The sequence below is a fragment of the Crinia signifera genome, chromosome 8 (genome assembly GCF_055691185.1).
Source record: "Crinia signifera chromosome 8, ASM5569118v1, whole genome shotgun sequence".
Lineage (NCBI taxonomy): Eukaryota > Metazoa > Chordata > Amphibia > Anura > Myobatrachidae > Crinia > Crinia signifera.
The window spans coordinates 173,645,155-173,672,715 of NC_139224.1; the positions used below are offsets into that span (position 1 = coordinate 173,645,155).

General features: G+C 47.5%; 1 protein-coding gene and 1 long non-coding RNA gene across 6 annotated transcripts in view; one reads left to right on the forward strand and one right to left on the reverse strand.

Moving 5' to 3' along the window:
• Window positions 1-7,749, reverse strand: part of LOC146026819 (vitellogenin-1-like) — a 117,385-nt gene extending 109,636 nt beyond the window's left edge. For 2 of the 5 annotated variants that reach the window (XM_083157827.1, XM_083157826.1), the window contains exons 1-2: window positions 7,618-7,749; window positions 7,465-7,485 (exon numbers count right to left, since the gene is read on the reverse strand). In XM_083157827.1, coding sequence (XP_083013953.1) covers window positions 7,465-7,485; window positions 7,618-7,747 — 151 coding nt within the window. In that variant the 5' untranslated portion in view covers window positions 7,748-7,749. The remainder of the gene's footprint in view (window positions 1-7,464; window positions 7,486-7,617) is intronic. The other 3 variants (XM_083157824.1, XM_083157823.1, XM_083157825.1) reach the window with 2 other exon arrangements.
• A 134-nt stretch (window positions 7,750-7,883) lies between these two features.
• Window positions 7,884-27,561, forward strand: part of LOC146026822 (uncharacterized) — an 89,632-nt gene continuing 69,954 nt past the window's right edge. The window contains exon 1 of the long non-coding RNA XR_014454554.1: window positions 7,884-8,056. This is a non-coding gene — a long non-coding RNA (uncharacterized LOC146026822). The remainder of the gene's footprint in view (window positions 8,057-27,561) is intronic.

Sequence of the window (27,561 nt, forward strand, 5' to 3'; positions counted from 1 at the left end):
GCGCTGTGAGGCAGTAATGTAACCATTACACCATCCGTACTGCCCCGTATATATAACACATGGTGGGTATCGAACCCATGACCTCAGTGCTGTGAGGCAGTAATGCTAACCATTACACCGTCCGTACTGCCCGTATATATGGGAATAGAACCCATGACCTCAGTGCTGTGAGGCAGTAATGCTAACCATTATACCATCCGTACTGCCCGTATATATAACACATGGTGGGGATAGAACCCATGACCTCAGCGCTGTGATGCAGTAATGCTAACCATTACACCATCCGTACTGCCCTGTATATATAACACATGGTGGGGATAGAACCCATGACCTCAGCGCTGTGAGGCAGTAATGCTAACCATTACACCATCCGTACTGCCCCGTATATATAACACATGGTGGGGATAGAACCCATGACCTCAGCGCTGTGAGGCAGTAATGTAACCATTACACCATCCGTACTGCCCCGTATATATAACACATGGTGGGAATAGAACCCATGACCTCAGTGCTGTGAGGCAGGAATGCCAACCATTACACCATCCGTACTGCCCTGTATATATAACACATGGTGGGGATAGAATGACCTCAGCGCTGTGAGGCAGTAATGCTAACCATTACACCGTCCGTACTGCCCCGTATATATAACACATGGTGGGAATAGAACCCATGACCTCAGCGCTGTGAGGCAGTAATGCTAACCATTACACCGTCCGTACTGCCCCGTATATATAACACATGGTGGGAATAGAACCCATGACCTCAGCGCTGTGAGGCAGTAATGCTAACCATTACACCATCCGTACTGCCCCGTATATATAACACATGGTGGGGATAGAACCCATGACCTCAGCGCTGTGAGGCAGTAATGTAACCATTACACCGTCCGTACTGCCCCGTATATATAACACATGGTGGGGATAGAACCCATGACCTCAGCGCTGTGAGGCAGTAATGCTAACCATTACACCATCCGTACTGCCCGTATATATAACACATGGTGGGAATAGAACCCATGACCTCAGTGCTGTGAGGCAGTAATGCTAACCATTACACCGTCCGTACTGCCCGTATATATAACACATGTTGGGAATAGAACCCATGACCTCAGCGCTGTGAGGCAGTAATGCTAACCATTACACCATCCGTACTGCCCCGTATATATAACACATGTTGGGAATAGAACCCATGACCTCAGTGCTGTGAGGCAGGAATGCCAACCATTACACCATCCGTACTGCCCTGTATATATAACACATGGTGGGGATAGAATGACCTCAGCGCTGTGAGGCAATAACACTAACCATTACACCATCCGTACTGCCCCATATATAACACATGGTGGGTATAGAACCCATGACCTCAGCGCTGTGAGGAAGTAATGCTAACCATTACACCGTCCGTACTGCCCTGTATATATAACACATGGTGGGAATAGAACCCATGACCTCAGCGCTGTGAGGCAGTAATGTAACCATTACACCATCCGTACTGCCCTGTATATATAACACATGGTGGGGATAGAACCCATGACATCAGTGCTGTGAGGCAGTAATGTAACCATTACACCATCCGTACTGCCCTGTATATATAACACATGGTGGGGATAGAACCCATGACGTCAGCGCTGTGAGGCAGTAATGTAACCATTACACCGTCCGTGCTGCCCTGTATATATAACACATGGTGGGGATAGAACCCATGACGTCAGCGCTGTGAGGCAGTAATGTAACCATTACACCGTCCGTACTGCCCCGTATATATAACACATGGTGGGGATAGAACCCGTGGCCTCAGGACTGTGAGGCAGTAATGTAACCATTACACCGTCCGTACTGCCCCGTATATATAACACATGGTGGGAATAGAACCCATGACCTCAGCGCTGTGAGGCAGTAATGCTAACCATTACACCGTCCGTACTGCCCCGTATATATAACACATGGTGGGAATAGAACCCATGACCTCAGCGCTGTGAGGCAGTAATGCTAACCATTACACCATCCGTACTGCCCCGTATATATAACACATGGTGGGGATAGAACCCATGACCTCAGCGCTGTGAGGCAGTAATGTAACCATTACACCGTCCGTACTGCCCCGTATATATAACACATGGTGGGGATAAAACCCATGACCTCAGCGCTGTGAGGCAGTAATGCTAACCATTACACCATCCGTACTGCCCGTATATATAACACATGGTGGGAATAGAACCCATGACCTCAGTGCTGTGAGGCAGTAATGCTAACCATTACACCGTCCGTACTGCCCGTATATATAACACATGTTGGGAATAGAACCCATGACCTCAGCGCTGTGAGGCAGTAATGCTAACCATTACACCATCCGTACTGCCCCGTATATATAACACATGGTGGGAATAGAACCCATGACCTCAGTGCTGTGAGGCAGGAATGCCAACCATTACACCATCCGTACTGCCCTGTATATATAACACATGGTGGGGATAGAATGACCTCAGCGCTGTGAGGCAATAACACTAACCATTACACCATCCGTACTGCCCCATATATAACACATGGTGGGTATAGAACCCATGACCTCAGCGCTGTGAGGAAGTAATGCTAACCATTACACCGTCCGTACTGCCCTGTATATATAACACATGGTGGGAATAGAACCCATGACCTCAGCGCTGTGAGGCAGTAATGTAACCATTACACCATCCGTACTGCCCTGTATATATAACACATGGTGGGAATAGAACCCATGACCTCAGTGCTGTGAGCCAGTAATGCTAACCATTACACCGTCAGTGTTGCCCCGTATATATAACACATGGTGGGAATAGAACCCATGACCTCAGTGCTGCGAGGCAGTAATGTAACCATTACACCGTCCGTACTGCCCTATATATAACACATGGTGGGAATAGAACCCATGATCTCAGCGCTGTGAGGCAGTAATGCTAACCATTACACCATCCGTACTGCCCCGTATATATAACACATGGTGGGGATAGAACCCATGACCTCAGCGCTGTGAGGCAGTAATGTAACCATTACACCGTCCGTACTGCCCCGTATATATAACACATGGTGGGGATAAAACCCATGACCTCAGCGCTGTGAGGCAGTAATGCTAACCATTACACCATCCGTACTGCCCGTATATATAACACATGGTGGGAATAGAACCCATGACCTCAGTGCTGTGAGGCAGTAATGCTAACCATTACACCGTCCGTACTGCCCGTATATATAACACATGTTGGGAATAGAACCCATGACCTCAGCGCTGTGAGGCAGTAATGCTAACCATTACACCATCCGTACTGCCCCGTATATATAACACATGGTGGGAATAGAACCCATGACCTCAGTGCTGTGAGGCAGGAATGCCAACCATTACACCATCCGTACTGCCCTGTATATATAACACATGGTGGGGATAGAATGACCTCAGCGCTGTGAGGCAATAACACTAACCATTACACCATCCGTACTGCCCCATATATAACACATGGTGGGTATAGAACCCATGACCTCAGCGCTGTGAGGAAGTAATGCTAACCATTACACCGTCCGTACTGCCCTGTATATATAACACATGGTGGGAATAGAACCCATGACCTCAGCGCTGTGAGGCAGTAATGCTAACCATTACACCGTCCGTACTGCCCTGTATATATAACACATGGTGGGAATAGAACCCATGACCTCAGCGCTGTGAGGCAGTAATGTAACCATTACACCGTCAGTGTTGCCCCGTATATATAACACATGGTGGGAATAGAACCCATGACCTCAGTGCTGCGAGGCAGTAATGTAACCATTACACCGTCCGTACTGCCCTATATATAACACATGGTGGGAATAGAACCCATGACCTCAGCGCTGTGAGGCAGTAATGCTAACCATTACACCATCCGTACTGCCCCGTATATATAACACATGGTGGGGATAGAACCCATGACCTCAGCGCTGTGAGGCAGTAATGTAACCATTACACCGTCCGTACTGCCCCGTATATATAACACATGGTGGGGATAAAACCCATGACCTCAGCGCTGTGAGGCAGTAATGCTAACCATTACACCATCCGTACTGCCCGTATATATAACACATGGTGGGAATAGAACCCATGACCTCAGTGCTGTGAGGCAGTAATGCTAACCATTACACCGTCCGTACTGCCCGTATATATAACACATGTTGGGAATAGAACCCATGACCTCAGCGCTGTGAGGCAGTAATGCTAACCATTACACCATCCGTACTGCCCCGTATATATAACACATGGTGGGAATAGAACCCATGACCTCAGTGCTGTGAGGCAGGAATGCCAACCATTACACCATCCGTACTGCCCTGTATATATAACACATGGTGGGGATAGAATGACCTCAGCGCTGTGAGGCAATAACACTAACCATTACACCATCCGTACTGCCCCATATATAACACATGGTGGGTATAGAACCCATGACCTCAGCGCTGTGAGGAAGTAATGCTAACCATTACACCGTCCGTACTGCCCTGTATATATAACACATGGTGGGAATAGAACCCATGACCTCAGCGCTGTGAGGCAGTAATGTAACCATTACACCATCCGTACTGCCCTGTATATATAACACATGGTGGGAATAGAACCCATGACCTCAGTGCTGTGAGCCAGTAATGCTAACCATTACACCGTCAGTGTTGCCCCGTATATATAACACATGGTGGGAATAGAACCCATGACCTCAGTGCTGCGAGGCAGTAATGTAACCATTACACCATCCGTACTGCCCTGTATATATAACACATGGTGGGGATAGAACCCATGACCTCAGCGCTGTGAGACAGTAATGTAACCATTACACCATCCGTACTGCCCCGTATATATAACACATGGTGGGAATAGAACCCATGTAATGCTAACCATTACACCATCGGTGATGTCCTTGAAGAAGGAAGCAAGCTCTTGTGCACGGATATTATAAGGTGGGGAAGGAGGGGGAGGGTAAAGAAGTGATTTTGTGCGCTGACACCCTCCCAGCATACACCGTGACTAATGGGTAGACAATCACCTTATCCAATTACACCAACTATAAGTGAATTTAGGTATAAAAAGTTTACTCTCCTTCTCTCACGTTTCTTCACCTCATCAGAGGCTCTCCATTAATATAGGTAACATGGAGACATGTAAAACAATGAGAATTCGAGAAATAGTGTGATATTGCAAAGATAATAAATTTATTCAAAACATTGAAATAAGGGAAAAATATTTCTCCAATTAGTCACGGTGTATGCTGGGAGGTTGTCAGCGCACAAAGTCACTTATCACTATCATCCCAAACCGCTAATCCAGTTACCAGGGGAGTAACTACAGTGACCAGTGCTGCAGACATTTGCAATTCAGCGCCACAAAACATAGACTCAACCCATCATAACTAAAGAAGTGATTTAAATGTGTTAAAAAGTTGCTTAGGTTTGGTGGCATAAGAAGAGATGAGAGATTGAGAATATGTTTGTTTAGCAGTGTCCAGAGCATTACCATAGGAGTGGTAGGTAGAAGCCACTTGGATTTTGAGATTTACAACACTGATGTTCAGATCGATTGTACATGATAGTTTTTGCAGGTGTCTTGTTAATTTAGAGTGCCACGGTTGGCATCTAAGCCTACGTGGATTGTGGGTCACCAGCATGATGGTCGAAAAGCATTAGGTCAACATAGATTTAGGTCGACATGACTTAAGGTCGACATGGGTTAGGTGGACAGGGTCATTAGTTCGACATGGTTTTTTTTTACTGTTTTTCGAGCCGACATGTGCCGATGGCGGTATTTCATGCCCTACCATCCACTAGGGCGTGGTGGGAGAATAAAATAGTGTACCCGAAGCATGGCAAGCACAGCGAGCCATGTGAGGGGACGCGGTAACATGTTTTAGTGTTTGTAGTGGATCATAATGCTGGTGACCTAATGATACATACCAGTGGGGAGCAGCCAGGCTTCATCAAGGGCTTGTTGTTTGGGGAGCCCAGGTGGGCAATATAAAGGATGCAAATAATGTACTTATAATGGAATGGGATCATTCGTCAGATTGCATTTAGGTCTACAGTCATTAGGTCGACCCCACTAGGTCGACTGGCAGGAAGGTCGACCTGACTTAAGGTCGACATGTGCCAAGGTCGACATGACTTAAGGTCGAATTTGCATAAAGGTCGACATGAGGAAGGTCGACTGGGCATAAGGTCGACATGGGTTTTTCACTGTTTTTTGATCCGAATGTCGACACAGTCGACATGGACACAGTTGGCAATGAGAATCGGACCCTCGCATCGCTCCCTTCGCTCGCAATGCTTCGGGCACGGTGCCTCGCTGCGCTCGGCACACTATTTTATTCTCCCACCACGCCCTAGTGGATGGTAGGGCATGAAATACCGCCTGTCGGCACATGTCGGCTCAAGAAACAGTGAAAAACCCATGTAGACCTTATGACCAGTCGACCTTCCTCATGTCGACCTTTATGCAAATTCGACCTTAAGTCATGTCGACCTTGGCCCATGTCGACCTTAAGTCAGGTCGACCTTCCTGCCAGTCGACCTAGTGGGGTCGACCTAATGACTGTAGACCTAAGTTCATTCTAATAGATGACCGCATCCCCTTATAATAGTGCTGCATTCTTTTTATTATTATTATTATTAATTATTATTATTACTATTGCACAATTAGTACCAATGTGCGCATCCATCAGCAGTCAGTGTGACTTCCTAGCATATATTATTTATTAGCAGTTTCTTACACATCGCAGGAAGTTCTGGATAGGGTAAAGACAGTAATAGAGGTAAGAGGGCCCTGCTCGCCATCATACACTTGTATTATCACATCGACCCGGATAAAATCCTGCACGTTTTTTATCGCTGGCCATATGCGATGTGAATGACAGGAAGCCGGTGTTTGGGGGGTGGTAGCCGGCCGTTTTCGGGGAGTGTCAGGGAGAACAGCATGCACAGGTGTTGAGGGGAAGTCATGTGACGTCAGCTCTGTCCCTGATCAGCCTGATCGCAGCCACAGGAACTGCGCACACTCAGAAGTCATTCCATGACGTCTTCGAGTTGATTTGCAGCTAATCGCAGATCCAGCTACTTTTTCCAAACCATGCTAACCAATTCGCAGGCTTGCGCAGGACAGGATGGCGTATACCTGATTGTAGCGCCCAGCAATTTAGCAGCAATCAGGTCTGAATTACCCCCAAAGTATAGGTGTTTCTGGTTGAAATTCTTAACTTACAACAAAAACTATTTGATCTAATGACTTGATTGTACAGTAGAAGGACTGCAAATAAAGTATGTTATTTGTTATTTGCAACAATGTCTCCAAATTAATGAAACAATAAAACAAAACAATGAAACCAAATCTATTACAAAGTGATACATCATGATACATACAGAAGCATAAAGAACACTTTACTACGGCCAAGAGAACCGATGTAAGTGTCACTGTACTCACCATACTGGAGGTGCTGGGCTCCTGCAAACAATGCACAGACAGAATATACTGTAAGTGTACACACCAATCACATTTATCTTACATTATTCCGATCTATTCCATCTGCAGCACATAGATTGTCTCATTATCTGGATGTTACAAATAAAATCTTACCAGCTGCCGCCAAGGTAACACTCAGGGCGAGTGCTATGCCCCACATGGTGCCAGTGACTGAGGTCACTCCGATGCCTCCTCTTTTATATGATGGGTCAACTGGGTCAGGTGAATTTTTGGAAAGGTACATTGATGAGCAAGCAAGATTTTGGACAATCCAAACATTTAGTAAATAGCCCAGGGAATGTAGCCTTTAGCTGTCATGCTGGGAAACATTATTTATCTTGCATGTACCTGTGGCGGCCATGTTTGGTGGGGCCCCTCCTTGTGGGGCCATGTTTGGTCTTATGCACCTCTGGGGTAAAGGCATTTTAATTTTTGGGCCAAACCCATAAGAGGAAGGATGAATTTAATGTGACCCCTTCCCCACCTAGAATTAGAATGATTGGCTTATGACAGATGTTAGGAGGACTGTTCTATACATATCATCTGATGTCAGGTAGGAGAAACTGGTTGTTTTTGTCCCATACATACCTGTGAAATGTTTTACATGTCCTGGAAAGTATTTTACATGTCCTGTGAAGTGTTTTGCATGTCCTGTGAAATGTTTTACATGTCCGGGGAAATGTTTCAATTCTTCCCAAAGTATTGTGTTCTGTAAATCAGCAATGATCAATTTTCTTTTACTTTGGGACACAAATTATTTTATGGGGTAAATTTACTAAGATGGGATGTTGCCCAGAGCAACGAATCAGATTATACAGTACTTCATATTTATTTAGCAGCCTCTAAAAGAAAATAGATACACAGTAATCTGAATGTTGACAGGGTTTAGGTCGACATGGCTAAGGTTGACAGGGTTGTACGGTTGACACAAGCATTAGGTCGACAATGGGAAGGTGGACTGTCAAAAGGTCGACGTGTTTTTCACATTTTTTTTGTTTTGACCTGACATAGTATTTCATGCCCTTTACGGCACGGTGGGAGAATAAAATAGTGTGCCGAACGCAGTAAGCCGTGTGAGAGGACGTGGTACACTGCGACAGTGACTATGACATTTGTGACAAAAAAACATGAAAAACTCACGTTGATCTTCCCATTGTCGACCCAATGCTTGAGTTGACATTCCAAACCTGTCGACCTATTGACCCATACCGGTATATTTATGAAATCACTTTGAGACGGGAAGCCGATGTTCTGGCCAGAGACTTGTAATGAAGGGACAGAACACCAGAACGTCTTTCACTATGTGTCAGCCCCTCTCATTCAATGCCTGCGCTCGCCAGAATGTCCCTGCTGGCTGAGAAGGACTCTGTTAGACTGGGACACACGAGCATCTCACACACACGCGCGTCCCAGTCACTCGGTGGCGGAACCCTGCCTGTCTCCGCTTCAGAGAGATGGGTAGGATTGGGGGGGGGGGGGGAGGGGGGAGGGGGGGCGGCAGGGACCAACGGGGAGCTTAGTTGGAACAGGGCGCATGCGCACGCCCCCCCCCCCCCTTCCGACGGATGGTGGAGCCTGGCGCCAGTCCCTGCAAGCATGAGAGGCGCTCCATCTGTATCATGGGGGAGATTTATCAAAGCATAGGGGGCCAGATGTACTAAGCGTGAAAGTGATAAAATGGAGAGTGATAAACCACCAGCCAATCAGTTATTAACTGTCATGTTACAGGCTGTGTTTGAAAAATTACAGGTAGGATAACTGATTGGTTGGTGGCTTATCACTCTCCATTTTATCACTTTTCAAGGCTTAGTACATCTCACCTTAAGAGAAATAAAGTGGAGAGAGATAAAGACCAACCAACAAATGCCATGTTAAGCCCCATACATAGTAGACGATCGATTCGCTACAGGAGAGATATTGTTAATGTTATTTTTTGACACCTGGCCCCCTCTTAGTATTGTATGTCTCAGTGACATCACTTGGCCCCCTTTTAGTACTGTATGTCTCAGTGACATCACCTGGCCCCCCTCTTAGTACTGTATGTCTCAGTGACGTCACCTGGCCCCCTCTTAGTACTGTATGTCTCAGTGACGTCACCTGGCCCCCCTCTTAGTACTGTATGTCTCAGTGACGTCACCTGGCCCCCTCTTAGTACTGTATGTCTCAGTGACGTCACCTGTCCCCTCTTAGTACTGCATGTCTCAGTGACGTCACCTGGCCCCCTCTTAGCACTGTATGTTTCAGTGACGTCACCTGGCCCCCTGTTAGTACTGTATGTCTCAGTGACGTCACCTGGCCCCCCTCTTAGTACTGTATGTCTCAGTGACGTCACCTGGCCCCCTCTTAGTACTGTATGTCTCAGTGACATCACCTGGCCCCCTGGCCCCCTCTTAGTACTGTATGTCTCAGTGACGTCACCTGGCCCCCTCTTAGTACTGTATGTCTCAGTGACATCACCTGCCCCCTCTTAGTACTGTATGTCTCAGTGACGTCACCTGGCCCCCTCTTAGTACTGTATGTCTCAGTTACATCACCTGTCCCCTCTTAGTACTGCATGTCTCAGTGACGTCACCTGGCCCCCTCTTAGCACTGTATGTTTCAGTGACGTCACCTGGCCCCCTCTTAGTACTGTATGTCTCAGTGACGTCACCTGGCCCCCCTCTTAGTACTGTATGTCTCAGTGACGTCACCTGGCCCCCTCTTAGCACTGTATGTTTCAGTGACGTCACCTGGCCCCCCTCTTAGTACTGTATGTCTCAGTGACATCACCTGCCCCCTCTTAGTACTGTATGTCTCAGTGACGTCACCTGGCCCCCTCTTAGTACTGTATGTCTCAGTTACATCACCTGTCCCCTCTTAGTACTGCATGTCTCAGTGACGTCACCTGGCCCCCTCTTAGCACTGTATGTTTCAGTGACGTCACCTGGCCCCCTCTTAGTACTGTATGTCTCAGTGACGTCACCTGGCCCCCCTCTTAGTATTGTATGTCTCAGTGATGTCACCTGGCCCCCTATTAGTACTGTATGTCTCAGTGACGACACCTGGCCCCCTCTTAGTACTGTATGTCTCAGTGACGTCAACTGGCCCCCTCTTAGTTCTGTATGTCTCTGTGACGTTGCCTGGCCCCCTCTTAGCATTATATGTCTCAGTGACGTCGCCTGGCCCCCTCTTATTACTGTATGTCTCAGTGACATCACCTGGCCCCCATCTTAGTACTGTATGTCTCAGTGACATCACCTGGCCCCCTCTTAGTACTATGTCTTAGTGACGTCACCTGGCCCCATCTTAGTACTGTATGTCTCAGTGACATCACCTGGCCCCCTCTTAGTACTATGTCTCAGTGACGTCACCTGGCCCCCTCTTATTACTGTATGTCTCAGTGACGTCACCTGGCTCCCCCCCTTAGTACTGTATGTCTCAGTGACATCACCTGGCCCCCTCTTATTACTGTATGTCTCAGTGACATCACCTGGCCCCCCTCTTAGTACTGTATGTCTCAGTGACGTCACCTGGCCCCCTCTTAGTACTGTATGTCTCAGTGACATCACCTGCCCCCTCTTAGTACTGTATGTCTCAGTGACGTCACCTGGCCCCCTCTTAGTACTGTATGTCTCAGTTACATCACCTGTCCCCTCTTAGTACTGCATGTCTCAGTGACGTCACCTGGCCCCCTCTTAGCACTGTATGTTTCAGTGACGTCACCTGGCCCCCTCTTAGTACTGTATGTCTCAGTGACGTCACCTGGCCCCCCTCTTAGTACTGTATGTCTCAGTGACGTCACCTGGCCCCCTCTTAGCACTGTATGTTTCAGTGACGTCACCTGGCCCCCTGTTAGTACTGTATGTCTCAGTGACGTCACCTGGCCCCCCTCTTAGTACTGTATGTCTCAGTGACGTCACCTGGCCCCCTCTTAGTACTGTATGTCTCAGTGACATCACCTGCCCCCTCTTAGTACTGTATGTCTCAGTGACGTCACCTGGCCCCCTCTTAGTACTGTATGTCTCAGTTACATCACCGGTCCCCTCTTAGTACTGCATGTCTCAGTGACGTCACCTGGCCCCCTCTTAGCACTGTATGTTTCAGTGACGTCACCTGGCCCCCTCTTAGTACTGTATGTCTCAGTGACGTCACCTGGCCCCCCTCTTAGTATTGTATGTCTCAGTGATGTCACCTGGCCCCCTCTTAGTACTGTATGTCTCAGTGACGACACCTGGCCCCCTCTTAGTACTGTATGTCTCAGTGACGTCAACTGGCCCCCTCTTAGTTCTGTATGTCTCTGTGACGTTGCCTGGCCCCCTCTTAGTATTATATGTCTCAGTGACGTCGCCTGGCCCCCTCTTATTACTGTATGTCTCAGTGACATCACCTGGCCCCCATCTTAGTACTGTATGTCTCAGTGACATCACCTGGCCCCCTCTTAGTACTATGTCTTAGTGACGTCACCTGGCCCCATCTTAGTACTGTATGTCTCAGTGACATCACCTGGCCCCCTCTTAGTACTATGTCTCAGTGACGTCACCTGGCCCCCTCTTATTACTGTATGTCTCAGTGACGTCACCTGGCTCCCCCCCTTAGTACTGTATGTCTCAGTGACATCACCTGGCCCCCTCTTATTACTGTATGTCTCAGTGACATCACCTGGCCCCCTCTTAGTACTGTATGTCTCAGTGACGTCACCTGGCCCCATCTTAGTACTGTATGTCTCAGTGACGTCACCTGGCCCCATCCAGCGCTACCACTATAGGAAGTGCAGCTCCTCCAGCCACACCTGAGTGACCCCCCCATGTGATGTTACCTGTATCCACCACCCGGACACTTGTGTTTAATATCTATCTGGTTTTATATCAGTCATGATCATTTGGAGAGCTTGCAATGGTTCTTTACAGCCCTTCCACACCACGATCCTGGGTGCAGCCTGATCACTGATCACAGGCTTAGGGCCACATCACAGCAGCTTCATCCAGTTCACACCACGGGATGGACCGGGGTGATAGGCCTGCCATATCCGCTGCTAGTGCCATCCAAGTGCTGGTGCGCTCCAGAGTGTGTGACTGAGACCCGGGAGTGATGACCCATGTTACCTGCTCTCACTACCCTTCATCCAGGTTCTTCCCAAGACCAACCCCCAGGCTGGATTCCTGGGTTGTTGTTCTGGGACCCTTTCACACCAAGCTGTGACCCTTGTTATGTGACACGCCATTGAGGCTGCATACCCTAAAGCAGGGGTGATCAAACGGTCTTCGAGATCTACCAATAGTCCATGGTTTCCAGGCCACCTGTGGGTCTGTAGAATGTGTCGGTTAAAAATGAATGCAGCACATGTTTGCAAATGTGACAGTTAGTAATGAGTGCACATGTGCACCAGCTAGGTGGTTTGGGAAATGTGACAGTTAGTAATGACTGCACCTGTGTACCAGCTAGGTGATCTGGGAAATGTGACAGTTAGTAATGACTACACCTGTGCACTGGCTAGGTGGTCTGGGAAATGTGACAGTTAGTAATGACTGCACCTGTGTACCACCTAGGTGATCTGGGAAATGTGACAGTTAGTAATGACTACACCTGTGCACCAGCTAGGTGGTCTGTGAAATGCGACAGTAATGACTGCACCTGTGCACCAGCTAGGTGGTCTGGGAAATGTGACAGATAGTAATGAGTGCACATGTGCACTAGCTAGGTGGTCTGGGAAATGTGACAGTTAGTAATGAGTGCACATGTGCACTAGCTAGGTGGTCTGGGTAATGTGACAGTTAGAAATTCTACACCTGTGCACCAGCTAGGTGGTCTGGGAAATGCGACAGTAATGACTGCACCTGTGCACCAGCTAGGTGGTCTGGGAAATGTGACAGTTAGTAATGACTGCAGCTGTGCACCAGCTAGGTGATCTGGGAAATGTGACAGTTAGTAATGACTACACTTGTGCACCAGCTAGGTGGTCTGGGAAATTCGACAGTAATGACTGCACCTGTGCACCAGCTAGGTGATCTGGGAAATGTGACAGTTAGTAATGACTACACCTGTGCATCAGCTAGGTGGTCTGGGAAATGTGACAGTTAGTAATGACTGCAGCTGTGCACCAGCTAGGTGATCTGGGAAATGTGACAGTTAGTAATGACTACACTTGTGCACCAGCTAGGTGGTCTGGGAAATTCGACAGTAATGACTGCACCTGTGCACTAGCTAGGTGGTCTGGGAAATGTGACAGTTAGTAATGAGTGCACATGCGCACTAGCTAGGTGGTCTGGGAAATGTGACAGTTAGTAATGAGTGCACATGTGCACCAGCTGGGTGGTCACATGTGCACCCTATGTCACCCTATGTGAAATAGAAGTCCCATCTTAGTAAATTTCCCCCATTAGATCTCAGTCGGAACCATGCCAGTTTGTCGCAGCTAGCATACAGTCGCTGTACACAATTACAGTGTTACAGATGTCACCTTAGGTATACAGATATGTATTTATTTACAGATTCTCATATAACGCAGCAGATTCCATTGCGCTATATGACCAATACCCGCCACGCTTACATCCTGGTGACTTACTAGTATGGATTCAAACCTTCTATGTTATTCTTATGTCTGAGCTTCAGTCCCGGATGTGTATCAATGGGTTACGCCTTGCAGAAAGCACTGAGAGACAATTGATGATGGTTACAGTGAGGTAGGTACACAGTGGCTGACAGCCCCCACTATACATAGCGCAGGGGGCGCCGCCTCGTCGGTTATAAACCTGCCGCAGCTAGAACTTGTGTTCTCTACCTCTGCCAAAGCAGAAACCTGAGCAGCAAAATAAGTGTCCAATAAATAGTGTTTATGTTCAGCAAACGAGGAAATGATGGTTACACTGAAAGGGAGATAATAAAGCATTATGGGAAAGGTATCAGAGGGAGCAGCGCCTGTAATCCAGCTGCGAGTGACGGCGGTCGGGATTAGGCCTGACTGCAATGACTACGATGTTTTGATTGCATCGACCGCTTTTTAGCATAAATGAAGCAGATAATCGGCTGATTAACATGATTACGAGAACTGTGTTTCTGGCAGGATGTTCTAGTTCAAGTACAAGACAGAGATGCTGATGTGAAATGCTATATAGCTGCTATAGTTCTTATATAGCTGCTATGGTTCTTATATAGCTGCTACAGTTCTTATATAGCTGCTACAGTTCTTATATAGCTGCTATAGTTCTTATATAGCTGCTACAGTTCTTATATAGCTGCTACAGTTCTTATATAGCTGCTACAGTTCTTATATAGCTGCTATAGGTTCTTATATAGCTGCTATAGTTCTTATATAGCTTCTATAGTTCTTATATAGCTGCTATAGTTCTTATATAGCTGCTATAGTTCTTATATAGCTGCTATTAGTTCTTATATAGCTGCTATAGTTCTTATATAGCTGCTATAGTTCTTATATAGCTGCTATAGTTCTTATATAGCTGCTGTAGTTCTTATATAGCTGCTATAGTTCTTATATAGCTGCTATAGTTCTTATATAGCTGCGCGGGTTTATTTCTGCTTCTGAGTTATTTCATTCTGCTGAATCGACGCGTTATCCGGTACAATCTCCGCGCTGTGATAGGCGACGTTCAAGAAGAATCGTGCATCAAGTGTTCAGGGCAGCAGAAAACAATCACATGGAATTTATTTATTTTTCTACAGTGTCTTCTATAGCGCAGCAGATACAGTTACAGTGTCTTATATAGCGCAGCAGATTCCGTTAGAGCGTCTTATATAGCGCAGCAGATTCCGTTACAGCATCTTATATAGCGCAGCAGATACCGTTACAGCATCTTATATAGCGCAGCAGATTCCGTTACAGCATCTTATATAGCGCAGCAGATTCTGTTACAGTATCTTATATAGCGCAGCCGATTCCGTTGCAGTGTCTTATATAGCGCAGCAGATTCCGTTACAGCGTCTTATACAGCGCAGCAGATTACGTTAAAGTGTCCTATATAGCGCAGCAGATTCCGTTACAGTGTCTTATATAGCGCAGCGGATTCCGTTATAGCGTCTTATATAGCGCAGCAGATTCTGTAACAGCGTCTTATATAGCGCAGCAGATTCCGTTACAGCGTCTTATATAGCACAGCAGATTCTTACAGTTTCTTAAATAGCGCAGCAGATTCCGTTACAGTTTCTTATATAGTGCAGCAGATACCGTTACAGTGTCTTATATAGCGCAGCAGATTCCGTTACAGCGTCTTATATAGCGCAGCAGATTCCGTTGCAGTGTCTTATATAGCGCAGCAGATTCCGTTACAGCGTCTTATATAGCGCAGCAGATTCCGTTACAGAGTCTTATATAGCACAGCAGATTCCGTTACAGTGTCTTATATAGCGCAGCAGATTCTGTTACAGCGTCTTATATAGCGCAGCAGATTCTGTTACAGCGTCTTATATAGTGCAGCAGATTTCGTTACAGCGTCTTATATAGCGCAGCAGATTCCGTTACAGTGTCTTATATAGCGCATCAGATTCTGTTACAGTTTCTTATATAGCGCAGCAGATTCCGTTACAGTGTCTTATATAGCGCAGCAGATTCTGTTACAGTGTCTGATATAGCACAGCAGATTCCGTTACAGCGTCTTATATAGCGCAGCCGATTCCGTTGCAGTGTCTTATATAGCGCAGCAGATTCCGTTACAGCGTCTTATACAGCGCAGCAGATTACGTTAAAGTGTCCTATATAGCGCAGCAGATTCCGTTACAGTGTCTTATATAGCGCAGCGGATTCCGTTATAGCGTCTTATATAGCGCAGCAGATACAGTTACAGTGTCTTATATAGCGCAGCAGATTCCGTTAGAGCGTCTTATATAGCGCAGCAGATTCCGTTACAGCATCTTATATAGCGCAGCAGATACCGTTACAGCATCTTATATAGCGCAGCAGATTCCGTTACAGCGTTTTATATAGCGCAGCAGATTCTGTTACAGTATCTTATATAGCGCAGCAGATTCCATTACAGTGTCTTATATAGCGCAGCAGATTCTGTTACAGTGTCTGATATAGCACAGCAGATTCCGTTACAGCGTCTTATATAGCGCAGCCGATTCCGTTGCAGTGTCTTATATAGCGCAGCAGATTCCGTTACAGCGTCTTATACAGCGCAGCAGATTACGTTAAAGTGTCCTATATAGCGCAGCAGATTCCGTTACAGTGTCTTATATAGCGCAGCGGATTCCGTTACAGTGTCTTATATAGCGCAGCGGATTCCGTTATAGCGTCTTATATAGCGCAGCAGATTCAGTTACAGCGTCTTATATAGCGCAGCAGATTCCGTTACAGCGTCTTATATAGCACAGCAGATTCTTACAGTTTCTTAAATAGCGCAGCAGATTCCGTTACAGTTTCTTATATAGTGCAGCAGATACCGTTACAGTGTCTTATATAGCGCAGCAGATTCCGTTACAGCGTCTTATATAGCGCAGCAGATTCCGTTGCAGTGTCTTATATAGCGCAGCAGATTCCGTTACAGCGTCTTATATAGCGCAGCAGATTCCGTTACAGAGTCTTATATAGCACAGCAGATTCCGTTACAGTGTCTTATATAGCGCAGCAGATTCCGTTACAGCGTCTTATATAGCGCAGCAGATTCAGTTACAGCATCTTATATAGTGCAGCAGATTTCGTTACAGCGTCTTATATAGCGCAGCAGATTCTGTTACAGTTTCTTATATAGCGCAGCAGATTCCGTTACAGTGTCTTATATAGCACAGCAGATTCCGTTACAGCGTCTTATATAGCGCAGCAGATTCTGTTACAGTGTCTTATATAGTGCAGCAGATTCCGTTACAGCGTCTTCTATAGCGCATCAGATTCTGTTACAGTTTCTTATATAGCGCAGCAGATTCCGTTACAGTGTCTTATATAGCGCAGCAGATTCAGTTACAGTACAGCGTCTTATATAGCGCAGCAGATTCTGTTACAGTTTCTTATATAGCGCAGCAGATTCCGTTACAGTGTCTTATATAGCGCAGCAGATTCCGTTACAGCGTCTTATATAGTGCAGCAGATTCCGTTATAGCGTCTTATATAGCGCAGCAGATTCTGTTACAGCGTCTTATATAGCGCAGCAGATTCCGTTACAGTTTCTTATATAGCGCAGCAGATTCCGTTACAGTGTCTTATATAGCGCAGCAGATTCAGTTACAGCGTCTTATATAGTGCAGCAGATTCCGTTACAGCGTCTTATATAGCGCAGCAGATTCCGTTACAGAGTCTTATATAGCGCAGAAGATTCCGTTACAGTGTCTTATATAGCGCAGCAGATTCTGTTACAGCGTCTTATATAGCGCAGCAGATTCTGTTACAGCGTCTTATATAGTGCAGCAGATTCCGTTACAGCGTCTTTTATAGCGCAGCAGATTCCGTTACAGTGTCTTATATAGCGCAGCAGATTCAGTTACAGCGTCTTACATAGTGCAGCAGATTCCGTTACAGTTTCTTATATAGCGCAGCAGATTCCGTTACAGTGTCTTATATAGCGCAGCAGATTCCGTTGCAGTGTCTTATATAGCGCAGCAGATTCCGTTGCAGCGTCTTATATAGCGCAGCAGATTCCGTTACAGCGTCTTATATAGCGCAGCAGATTCCGTTACATAGTCTTATATAGCACAGCAGATTCCGTTACAGTGTCTTATATAGCGCAGCAGATTCTGTTACAGCGTCTTATATAGCGCAGCAGATTCTGTTACAGCGTCTTATATAGCGCAGCAGATTTCGTTACAGCGTCTTATATAGCGCAGCAGATTCTGTTACAGTTTCTTATATAGCGCAGCAGATTCCGTTACAGTGTCTTATATAGCACAACAGATTCCGTTACAGCGTCTTATATAGCGCAGCAGATTCTGTTACAGCGTCTTATATAGTGCAGCAGATTCCGTTACAGCGTCTTATATAGCGCATCAGATTCTGTTACAGTTTCTTATATAGCGCAGCAGATTCCGTTACAGTGTCTTATATAGCGCAGCAGATTCAGTTACAGCGTCTTATATAGCGCAGCAGATTCCGTTACAGTTTCTTATATAGCGCAGCAGATTCCGTTACAGTGTCTTATATAGCGCAGCAGATTCCGTTACAGCGTCTTATATAGTGCAGCAGATTCCGTTATAGCGTCTTATATAGCGCAGCAGATTCTGTTACAGCGTCTTATATAGCGCAGCAGAGTCTGTTACAGTTTCTTATATAGCGCAGCAGATTCCGTTACAGTGTCTTATATAGCGCAGCAGATTCAGTTACAGCGTCTTATATAGTGCAGCAGATTCCGTTACAGCGTCTTATATAGCGCAGCAGATTCCGTTACAGTGTCTTATATAGCGCAGCAGATTCAGTTACAGCGTCTTATATAGCGCAGCAGATTCCGTTGCAGTGTCTTATATAGCGCAGCAGATTCCGTTACAGCGTCTTATATAGCGCAGCAGATTCCGTTAGTGTCTTATATAGCGCAGCAGATTCCGTTAGTGTCTTATATAGCGCAGCAGATTCCGTTAGTGTCTTATATAGCGCAGCAGATTCCGATACAGTTTCTTATATAGCGCAGCAGATTCCGTTACAGTGTCTTATATAGCGCAGCAGATTCAGTTACAGCGTCTTATATAGCGCAGCAGATTCCGTTGCAGTGTCTTATATAGCGCAGCAGATTCCGTTACAGCGTCTTATATAGCGCAGCAGATTCCGTTAGTGTCTTATATAGCGCAGCAGATTCCGTTACAGTTTCTTATATAGCGCAGCAGATTCCGTTGCACTTTACAATAGTAGACAGAGATAAAACAAACTGGATAACAACAGACAGACTTACAGGTAGGAGGGCCCTGCTGCAAGCTTACACTCTATAATAGGAGCGAAACACAAAGACAGGCACCAGTAATAGCAATAAGTAATAAGCAATAAGTAATAACAAGTTACAATTGAGTTCATAAAAACTTATGCTAATAATACAATAACATGTTATTCTTCTTATTTGTTATTATTATTATTATTATTATTATCATTGTTATTAATTAACCAATTTCATGATTCGTTGTCAGCGGGAGTAACGCTATTATGTTTTATCATGATTTAGCACATCCTAGCGAGTTTTAAACTGTAAATCAGATGATGCAGAGGTATTATAATTATAATCATACAAAATCACGCGCAGATTTACGCTCACATGTAGATACCTGGCGATGTGTCTGGCTATGCGTCGTCATAATTTACGCCTTCGTTAAGCCAAGTTCTCAACACCAGCCACAAGACAATCCCACTGTGAGGTGTCCCCTTCCTTCGGGACTGGCACCTCCCAGATCCATTTCACCAGTCCCCAGACCTGGGTCAGCTGGTTGGCAAATTTCTCAGCACAAGGGTAGTGGCAGCCCGGCTCAGGGCCGGCTCTACCCACTCAGCAGCTCCTGCAAAGCAGGGAGGCGCCATGCTGAAAAGGCGCTGTCTCCCTCCCTGCTCTGCTAAAGCTGCCTCAGCCCTCACTATCACTGCCTCCTGCACGCCGCCCGCAGCGCCTGTCTGACAGTGGGCGGGCGGCATTATAAAGAGCTGCTCCCTGCACCGTGAGTGCACACAGCCTGCACACAGCCTGCACGCCGCCCGCAGCGCCTGTCTGACAGCGGCGTCAGTATGGAGAGGCTGAGCAGCTCCCTGCACCGCGCACACACTGTCCTCCTCCTGCGACCTGCCCCCTCTTCCTCACGGACACTTGCGCTGAGGCATGTAGCGCTGTCTGTGAATGCCTGAATGACATGTCATATCCAGATCCGCCCCCTACCCATTGTTCCCTGTGCCTGTCAGCTGTCAATCAAATGATGAACAGGCAGCAGCGCCGCCCTTCCTTCCCTCTTCTCAGTGTGCTGTGCCAGTGCCACTGCCAGTCCTCAACAAAGCTGAAGACGGGACGGTTCGCGCGCCGAATTCTGGGGGTGTGGCCTGTCGGAAAGGGGGCGTGGCCTATACTCGCTTCGCTATAGCGAGGCCACGCCCCCATTTCTTGCCGCGGTGGGGGCATGCCTAGCAGCTCTATGAGCTGCTGGCCAGCCCCCAGCCCCTCTGCCTGCAAGAATAGACGCTGTGTGCATGCACACAGCGTCTATTCACGGACCACAGGGGGGAATCCCAACTGCCCCCCCCCGCCGTGGGACACTGCCGCCGGCGGGACGGACGCGGGAATGTCCCAAAATATCGGGACGTTCCCGCGATAAGCGGGACAGTTGGGAGGTATGTGTTTTTAGCAAATTTTTTAATAATTGTAGATTTTTTTTCATATTAATTTAGACACTTTTTAAATAATGGGCTGGGTTATGTGCCTAAAGGAGGCCATACACGCTGCAATAGCAGTATGCGATGCTATGTGTGCTCCCGCAGGCATCGCATCGCACAGTACAAAAAGTATGTGCTGCACATACTTTTTGTACTGCTTTCGGATCGCATCACACACATTGCATGCATGCCGTGCGATGCGATCTAGCGTCCATAACGTATGCGATTCTCGCAGCGTGTATGGGCACCTTTAGTGCCTGCAACATTTTGCGGACACAGCACTAAGATGGTGTATGTATACATGTACATGCACCCGAGATCCTCCATAGGATCGCATGCTGCATACACTCCCGCAATCGGGCTGCAGCTTGTTGCAGTGGCAATGTGAAAGGGCGCAAAATGTATGGTTTGCAGGAGGGCGCCGGACACCCTAGCACCGGCCCTGGCCCCGCTGCTAATCACGCCCCCATTCGGGCCATAGTAGGCCACCCCTTCAATCCGCTGTTCTGTCTCTCCAGCTGTCACCCTATATAATATACTGCTCCACACCTCTATAGGGGGAATTCAAGTGTTGTGCACACCAGCCGTCACTAGATGGCGCCGACAGAGCAATTCCAGTGTTGCTCAGTTCTTGCAGGTACTGCCACGCACTGAACGTGATGGAACGTAGAGGTGTCAATGACCATTTGTCATATAATATTGATACGTTTATGTGTCACCACGCAGGTTCCTTGTCACGCAGTCCCCGCTTTGGTTGGACGGCTGGCCGTCTGCATGACCGGTCGTGATGTTGGAATATCAGTCGCCAGTGGCGGGTGTGGCATAGGGGTCCAACAGTCGGGATCCCGACAGTCATTATCCCGACGTCGGGATCCCAACTGTCCGGACCCAGACAGCAAGGTAAGCGCAACAAAGCCCCTTGCGGGCTCGATGCACTCGCCACGCTGCGGGCACGGTGGCTCGCTATGCTCACCTAGTGCTGAAAAATGTATACAGCACATGATACTTTGACAGGCAAAGTGGGTCCCTCTCAGCTCTGGGCCCCATAGCAGCTGCACTCCCTGCACCTATGGTAGCTACACCCTGTATATAACACATGTAACTGTGACAGGGAGGTGGCCCCTCTCAGCTCTGGCCCCATAGCAGCTGCTCTCCCTGCACCTATGGTAGCTACACCCTGTATATAACACATGTAACTGTGACAGCGAAGGTGGCCCCTCTCAGCTCTGGGCACATAGCAGCTGCACACCCTGCACCTATGGTAGCTACACCCCTGTATATAACACATGTAACTGTGACAGGGAAGGTGGCCCCTCTCAGCTCTGGGCCCCATAGCAGCTGCTCCCCCTGCACCTATGGTAGCTACACCCATGTATATAACACATGTAACTGTGACAGGGAATGTGGCCCCTCTCAGCTCTGGGCCCCATAGCAGCTGCACCCCTGCACCTATGGTAGCTACACCCTGTATATAACACATGTAACTGTGACAGGTAAGGTGGCCCCTCTCAGCTCTGGGCCCCATAGCAGCTGCACCCCTGCACCTATGGTAGCTACACCCTGTATATAACACATGTAACTGTGAGGGGGAAGGTGGCCCCTCTCAGCTCTGGGCCCCATAGCAGCTGCACTCCCTGCACCTATGGTAGCTACACCCCTGTATATAACACATGTAACTGTGACAGGGAAGGTGGCCCCTCTCAGCTCTGGGCCCCATAGCAGCTGCACCCCCTGCACCTATGGTAGCTACACCCCTGTATATAAAACATGTAACTGTGACAGGGAAGGTGGCCCCTCTCAGCTCTGGGCCCCATAGCAGCTGCACTCCTGCACCTATGGTAGCTACACCCCTGTATATAACACATGTAACTGTGACAGGGAAGGTGGCTCCTCTCAGCTCTGTGCCCCATAGCAACTGCACCCCCTGCACCTATGGTAGCTACATCCTGTATATAACACATGTAACTGTGACAGGGAAGGTGGCCCCTCTTAGCTCTGGGCTTCATAGCAGCTGCACCCCCTGCACCTATGGTAGCTACACCCCTGTATATAACACATGTAACTGTGACAGCGAAGGTGGCCCCTCTCAGCTCTGGGCCCCATAGCAGCTGCACCCCCTGCACCTATGGTAGCTACACCCCTGTATATAACACATGTAACTGTGACAGGGAAGGTGGCCCCTCTCAGCTCTGGGGCCCATAGCAGCTGCACTCCCTGCACCTATGGTAGCTACACCCCTGTATATAACACATGTATATGTGACAGGGAAGGTGGCCCCTCTCAGCTCTGGGCCCCATAGCAGCTGCACCCCCTGCACCTATGGTAGTTACACCCCTGTATATAACACATGTTACTGTGACAGGGAAGGTGGCCCCTCTGAGCTCTGGGCCCATAGCAGCTGCACCCCCTGCACCTATGGTAGCTACACCCATGTATATAACACATGCAACTATGACAGGGAAGGTGGCCCTTCTCAGCTCTGGGCCCCATAGCAGCTGCACCCCCTGCACCTATGGTAGTTACACCCCTGTATATAACACATGTAACTGTGACAGGGAAGGTGGCCCCTCTCAGCTCTGGCCCCATAGCAGCTGCACCCCCTGCACCTATGGTAGTTACACCCTGTATATAACACATGTAACTGTGACAGGGAAGGTGGCCCCTCTCAGCTCTGGGCCCCATAGCAGCTGCACTCCCTGCACATATGTTAGCTACACCCTGTATATAACACATGTAACTGTGACAGGGAAGGTGGCCCCTCTCAGCTCTGGCCCCATAGCAGCTGCACTCCCTGCACCTATGGTAGCTACACCCTGTATATAACACATGTAACTGTGACAGGGAAGGTGGCCCCTCTCAGCTCTGAGCCCCATAGCAGCTGCACCCCCTGCACCTATGGTAGTTACACCCCTGTATATAACATATGTAACTGTGACAGGGAAGGTGGCCCCTCTCAGCTCTGGCCCCATAGCAGCAGTACTCCCTGCACCTATGGTAGCTACACCCTGTATATAACACATGTAACTGTGACAGGGAAGGTGGCCCCTCTCAGCTCTGTGCCCCATAGCAACTGCACCCCCTGCACCTATAGTAGTTACGCCCCTGTCAGTCACAGTGCTGAAACTACAGCTACATCCAGGAGATTTCTCTTCTATTGAGATATTTCCTTCACGTTCCTCCTTGGAAAAGACAAAGCTCTATACAAGCAGCATTGGATTTCTGTCCATGTGTGAATCAGGGCTTACATGTACACCCAGCTCTGTCACTATGACTGGAAGTTAGGCTGAAGAGGTCACGGATGATTGATGGGTAACGCTACTACAGAGGTGCCTGCTGTGGGCCCCAGCTCCTCCGCCAGGCTCAGACAGGTGGCTGTAGGTATAAGCCCCGCTGACCTCACTCTTCACATTCTGAGATATATCATTTGCCTCTGCTAAAGCTATCGGCTACTTCTGAGCCTATTCAGTACCCTGCTCGCGTCTCTGTGATTGACAGCGACATCTTCATTCTGTAAGGCTAGAAGTTAATTTATTTTCACTTAATGCCATTTATTGGGGCCAGATGCACGGTAAGACTCATATACCGAAATTCATCTAAAACAGATCCCAGAAAAGCCAGGGGGATCTTTAAACAAGCTCAGCTAGACAATCAGTGCGGGCTCTGGCTGTGCGGCTGCAATCAGGGCGCAATGCGGACACTTCATCCACCAGATCCAACTCTGCTTTCTCTGCTGAACCGTATAAGAAAACTCTGACGTTCTATGAACTTGTGTAATGTGTATATCCCAATGAAGGGTCCTCAGCTGTCACCAAACGTCACCGTTTGTGCAATCAGATGTTCTCCAGCGCGTCCTTTCTGCATTTATACCGTAATACCCATTTGTTCTGTAATCCAGTTGAAAGGTCGACTGCAAAAGGCCAACAGTGACAAAATGTCAATGCAGAAAAAAGGTTGACACTTTAAAAGGATGACATGAGGTGTTTTTTTTTAATCCATTTTTGGGGGCTTTTTTATAGCATCCTTATAGTCTCTGATTATAGGATATCTGTCCCTAATTCTGATTACTCAATGCCAATTGAGTATGGATGATTAGATAGACAGTCAATAGGCCTAGCCCAAAAGGTAGACATGCAATAGGTCTACAGGGTCAAAAGTCAACGTGAAAAAAAGTAGACATAACTTTTTCACAATTTTTTTGGTGTCAATGTTGACAATTAGTGTAATGCATACCCTCTCTTTGCTCGCCATGCTCCAGGCTGGGTGCTTATATCCTTCCTCTATGCCAGCCTGGCTGGTGGACATCATGTAGCTTGGGCACTTTTGTACTTTAGACTTGTAATTTTGTTGGTGGGCACCATACCCCCCTGGCCCTTTGTAAGTTCTTGGTTGCCCAGATGAACAAAGCCTTCTATAAGTTTATTTGCCTAAACAAAAATGAACCATGAAGTACAAGCGCCCTGTGAAATGGTAGAACGCCCTCCTGCTGCCCCCTGCTGTCTGTTGGGTAATTAGCACCGCCCCTTAGCGGCAAAGGATGGCCATCGGTGGATTATTCGTCGATGGAAGTATTGATGGATATTCTCAATGGTGTGAAACCATCTGCAAAAGCGCCGTCGATGCTGTCACCCACCAATAGTCACTTCTGCTTTAGTATACATTTGTCTGAGAGCCAATCAGAGCCCATGGGTGTGGCTTTGTGGAGCATTGGGGGGTGGAGCAGAGCTCAGTGTCCCATACCTTAGAGAAAAACAAAATCAGTTGTTTCTTTATCATCAATGGTGGAATCTATAACATTGGGCTTGTTCCACACACGTTTTTAGGGAAAAAAATTACGTCAGGTGAATATATTCATTGTTGAACTTATCCAGCCGTACTTGGATCACTTCAGAATGAATTGTACCTCAGCTTGCACCCTCCCCCTCTTCTCTCCTTAGCATAATGCATGAACATTACGCCCCTGATGAATCGGACGGTATCACTATTTGCAGTAACACAAACAGGCACGATTCGCAGGCAACAACACTAAGCAAAATGGCCGATAAAACAGATTGCTTTCACCAGAGAGAGTTATAATGGCCCAGGGTTTACAATATTAATTTAGGGCACAATGACATTGGGTCACTGGACAAATAAGATAAGGGACTCGCGAGTCCCACATGTTGTAACCAGAGGAATAGCCGGTATTGTAACTGCCAACATAAGCAATAGTACAATAATAATTAACTTCACCTCTCAGACCGCCAATCTGTCCTGTGACAATGGGAACGCTGCGGCTTCTCCTCTGAGTGGGAAAGAAACCAACGTAAACTACAAATAATAATAATAACGAATATAATCCAGAACCATCTGCATGTCTGCCGATTCTGCTGTGCGAGTATTAGGGGGGCGCTACAGGGGGGCGTTCAATACAAACTCTCCCGTCTTCCCCTCTCGGTTTTTTTTTTGGGAAGATATTCATCCTTAAAAACATTTATGGACGGCGCTAATTCATGTCCGCGTACTGTGAGGCTATTCCCTTTCTGGGGCAGGGGGTTACCCTGATGATAGCGGCTGCAGCTATTTCTGCGAGGTGATGAGAATTCTTAATTTGCAAGACTGATTGCATTGTAATTGCCAGCTGTGATCAGAACCCAACCCAGGGAACAGGAAGTTATAAAGTGATCACATTCACCACCCTAAATCAGTGATGTCATAACATCATAACAATCCTCAGGCGTGGGGCCAGTGGCCCCAGAAAGTAGCGCACTGCCGGATCGTATCCAGGACACTCCGGGAAGCTGTATAACCTCCTGGTGCATGCCTGGATCAGCACTTGAAAGCTCTGGGTGGCTCTGCAGCAGGGCCCTGCGTCCTGGTCTACAGCGCTGCTCGCAACCACTGAGTTATGGCGCACACAAAGGGTACATGGGAATTCATGCTGGGTCAGCCCGGTTGGGTGGAAATCTCCGAAGACCACCGCCTAAGGCTCCCGCGCTTCCTTAACCATTGGTGCCTACTGAACATGCAAGTCAATTTGGATATATTGTATAGCCCAAAACCCCCAAAGGCCCAAACACCGCTGCATCTGCTACTGTATATATAAAATACAGAATTATAAGTAAATCAGCCACCAGCCATCAGCGTGATCTTGGCCGGAGCTAACGTCACACACCCAACACTTGGGCGCACTGGCGGTTTTTCTGGCACTCCTAGAAAACATCCGCCCCCCCAAACGCCGGCTTCCTGTCAATCACCTTTTAAACGGTCTTATTATTATTCAGAGCTATCCATAGCTGCACAGAGGATGGCGATTCTCCTGCCGCCTTGTGAAACGGTGAATACAAAAGATGATACAGAATATGAGAGAAGTTTTCTGTGTCAGAATGTATCAATCTGACTTCCTGTAGAATCAGCACATGGGATGGTGAAAAACATCTTTCCAACCTTCCATCCCCCCCCCCCCCCCTTGGAATCTGTGATTGACAACTTCAGCAGTGTCTGTTGTCTCATAAATCATACGTTTAATGCAGAGCCCAGTGTGGTTTTTGTTTGGGAGAAATTGCCTGTACAAGGATTTTATTCTTCATCAATGTCAGAAGCGCGGTGATTAATAACCGCCGGTGAAATGTAAAGTGGTCTCACGCACAATTATAATAACTCACTTTTCGATGGATCATGTGTCACAATCGGGGTAATTTATATCCCTTGTTTATTCGAGATCCCCTGTTCCGCTTGTTCTTTTGCTTCTCTCAGCTCTTTTATTTTGTTTGTTTGTTTTACCAGCGCCAACGAGGTCTCGGCCTACCTGGGCGGACGCCTCTCCCTCGCCC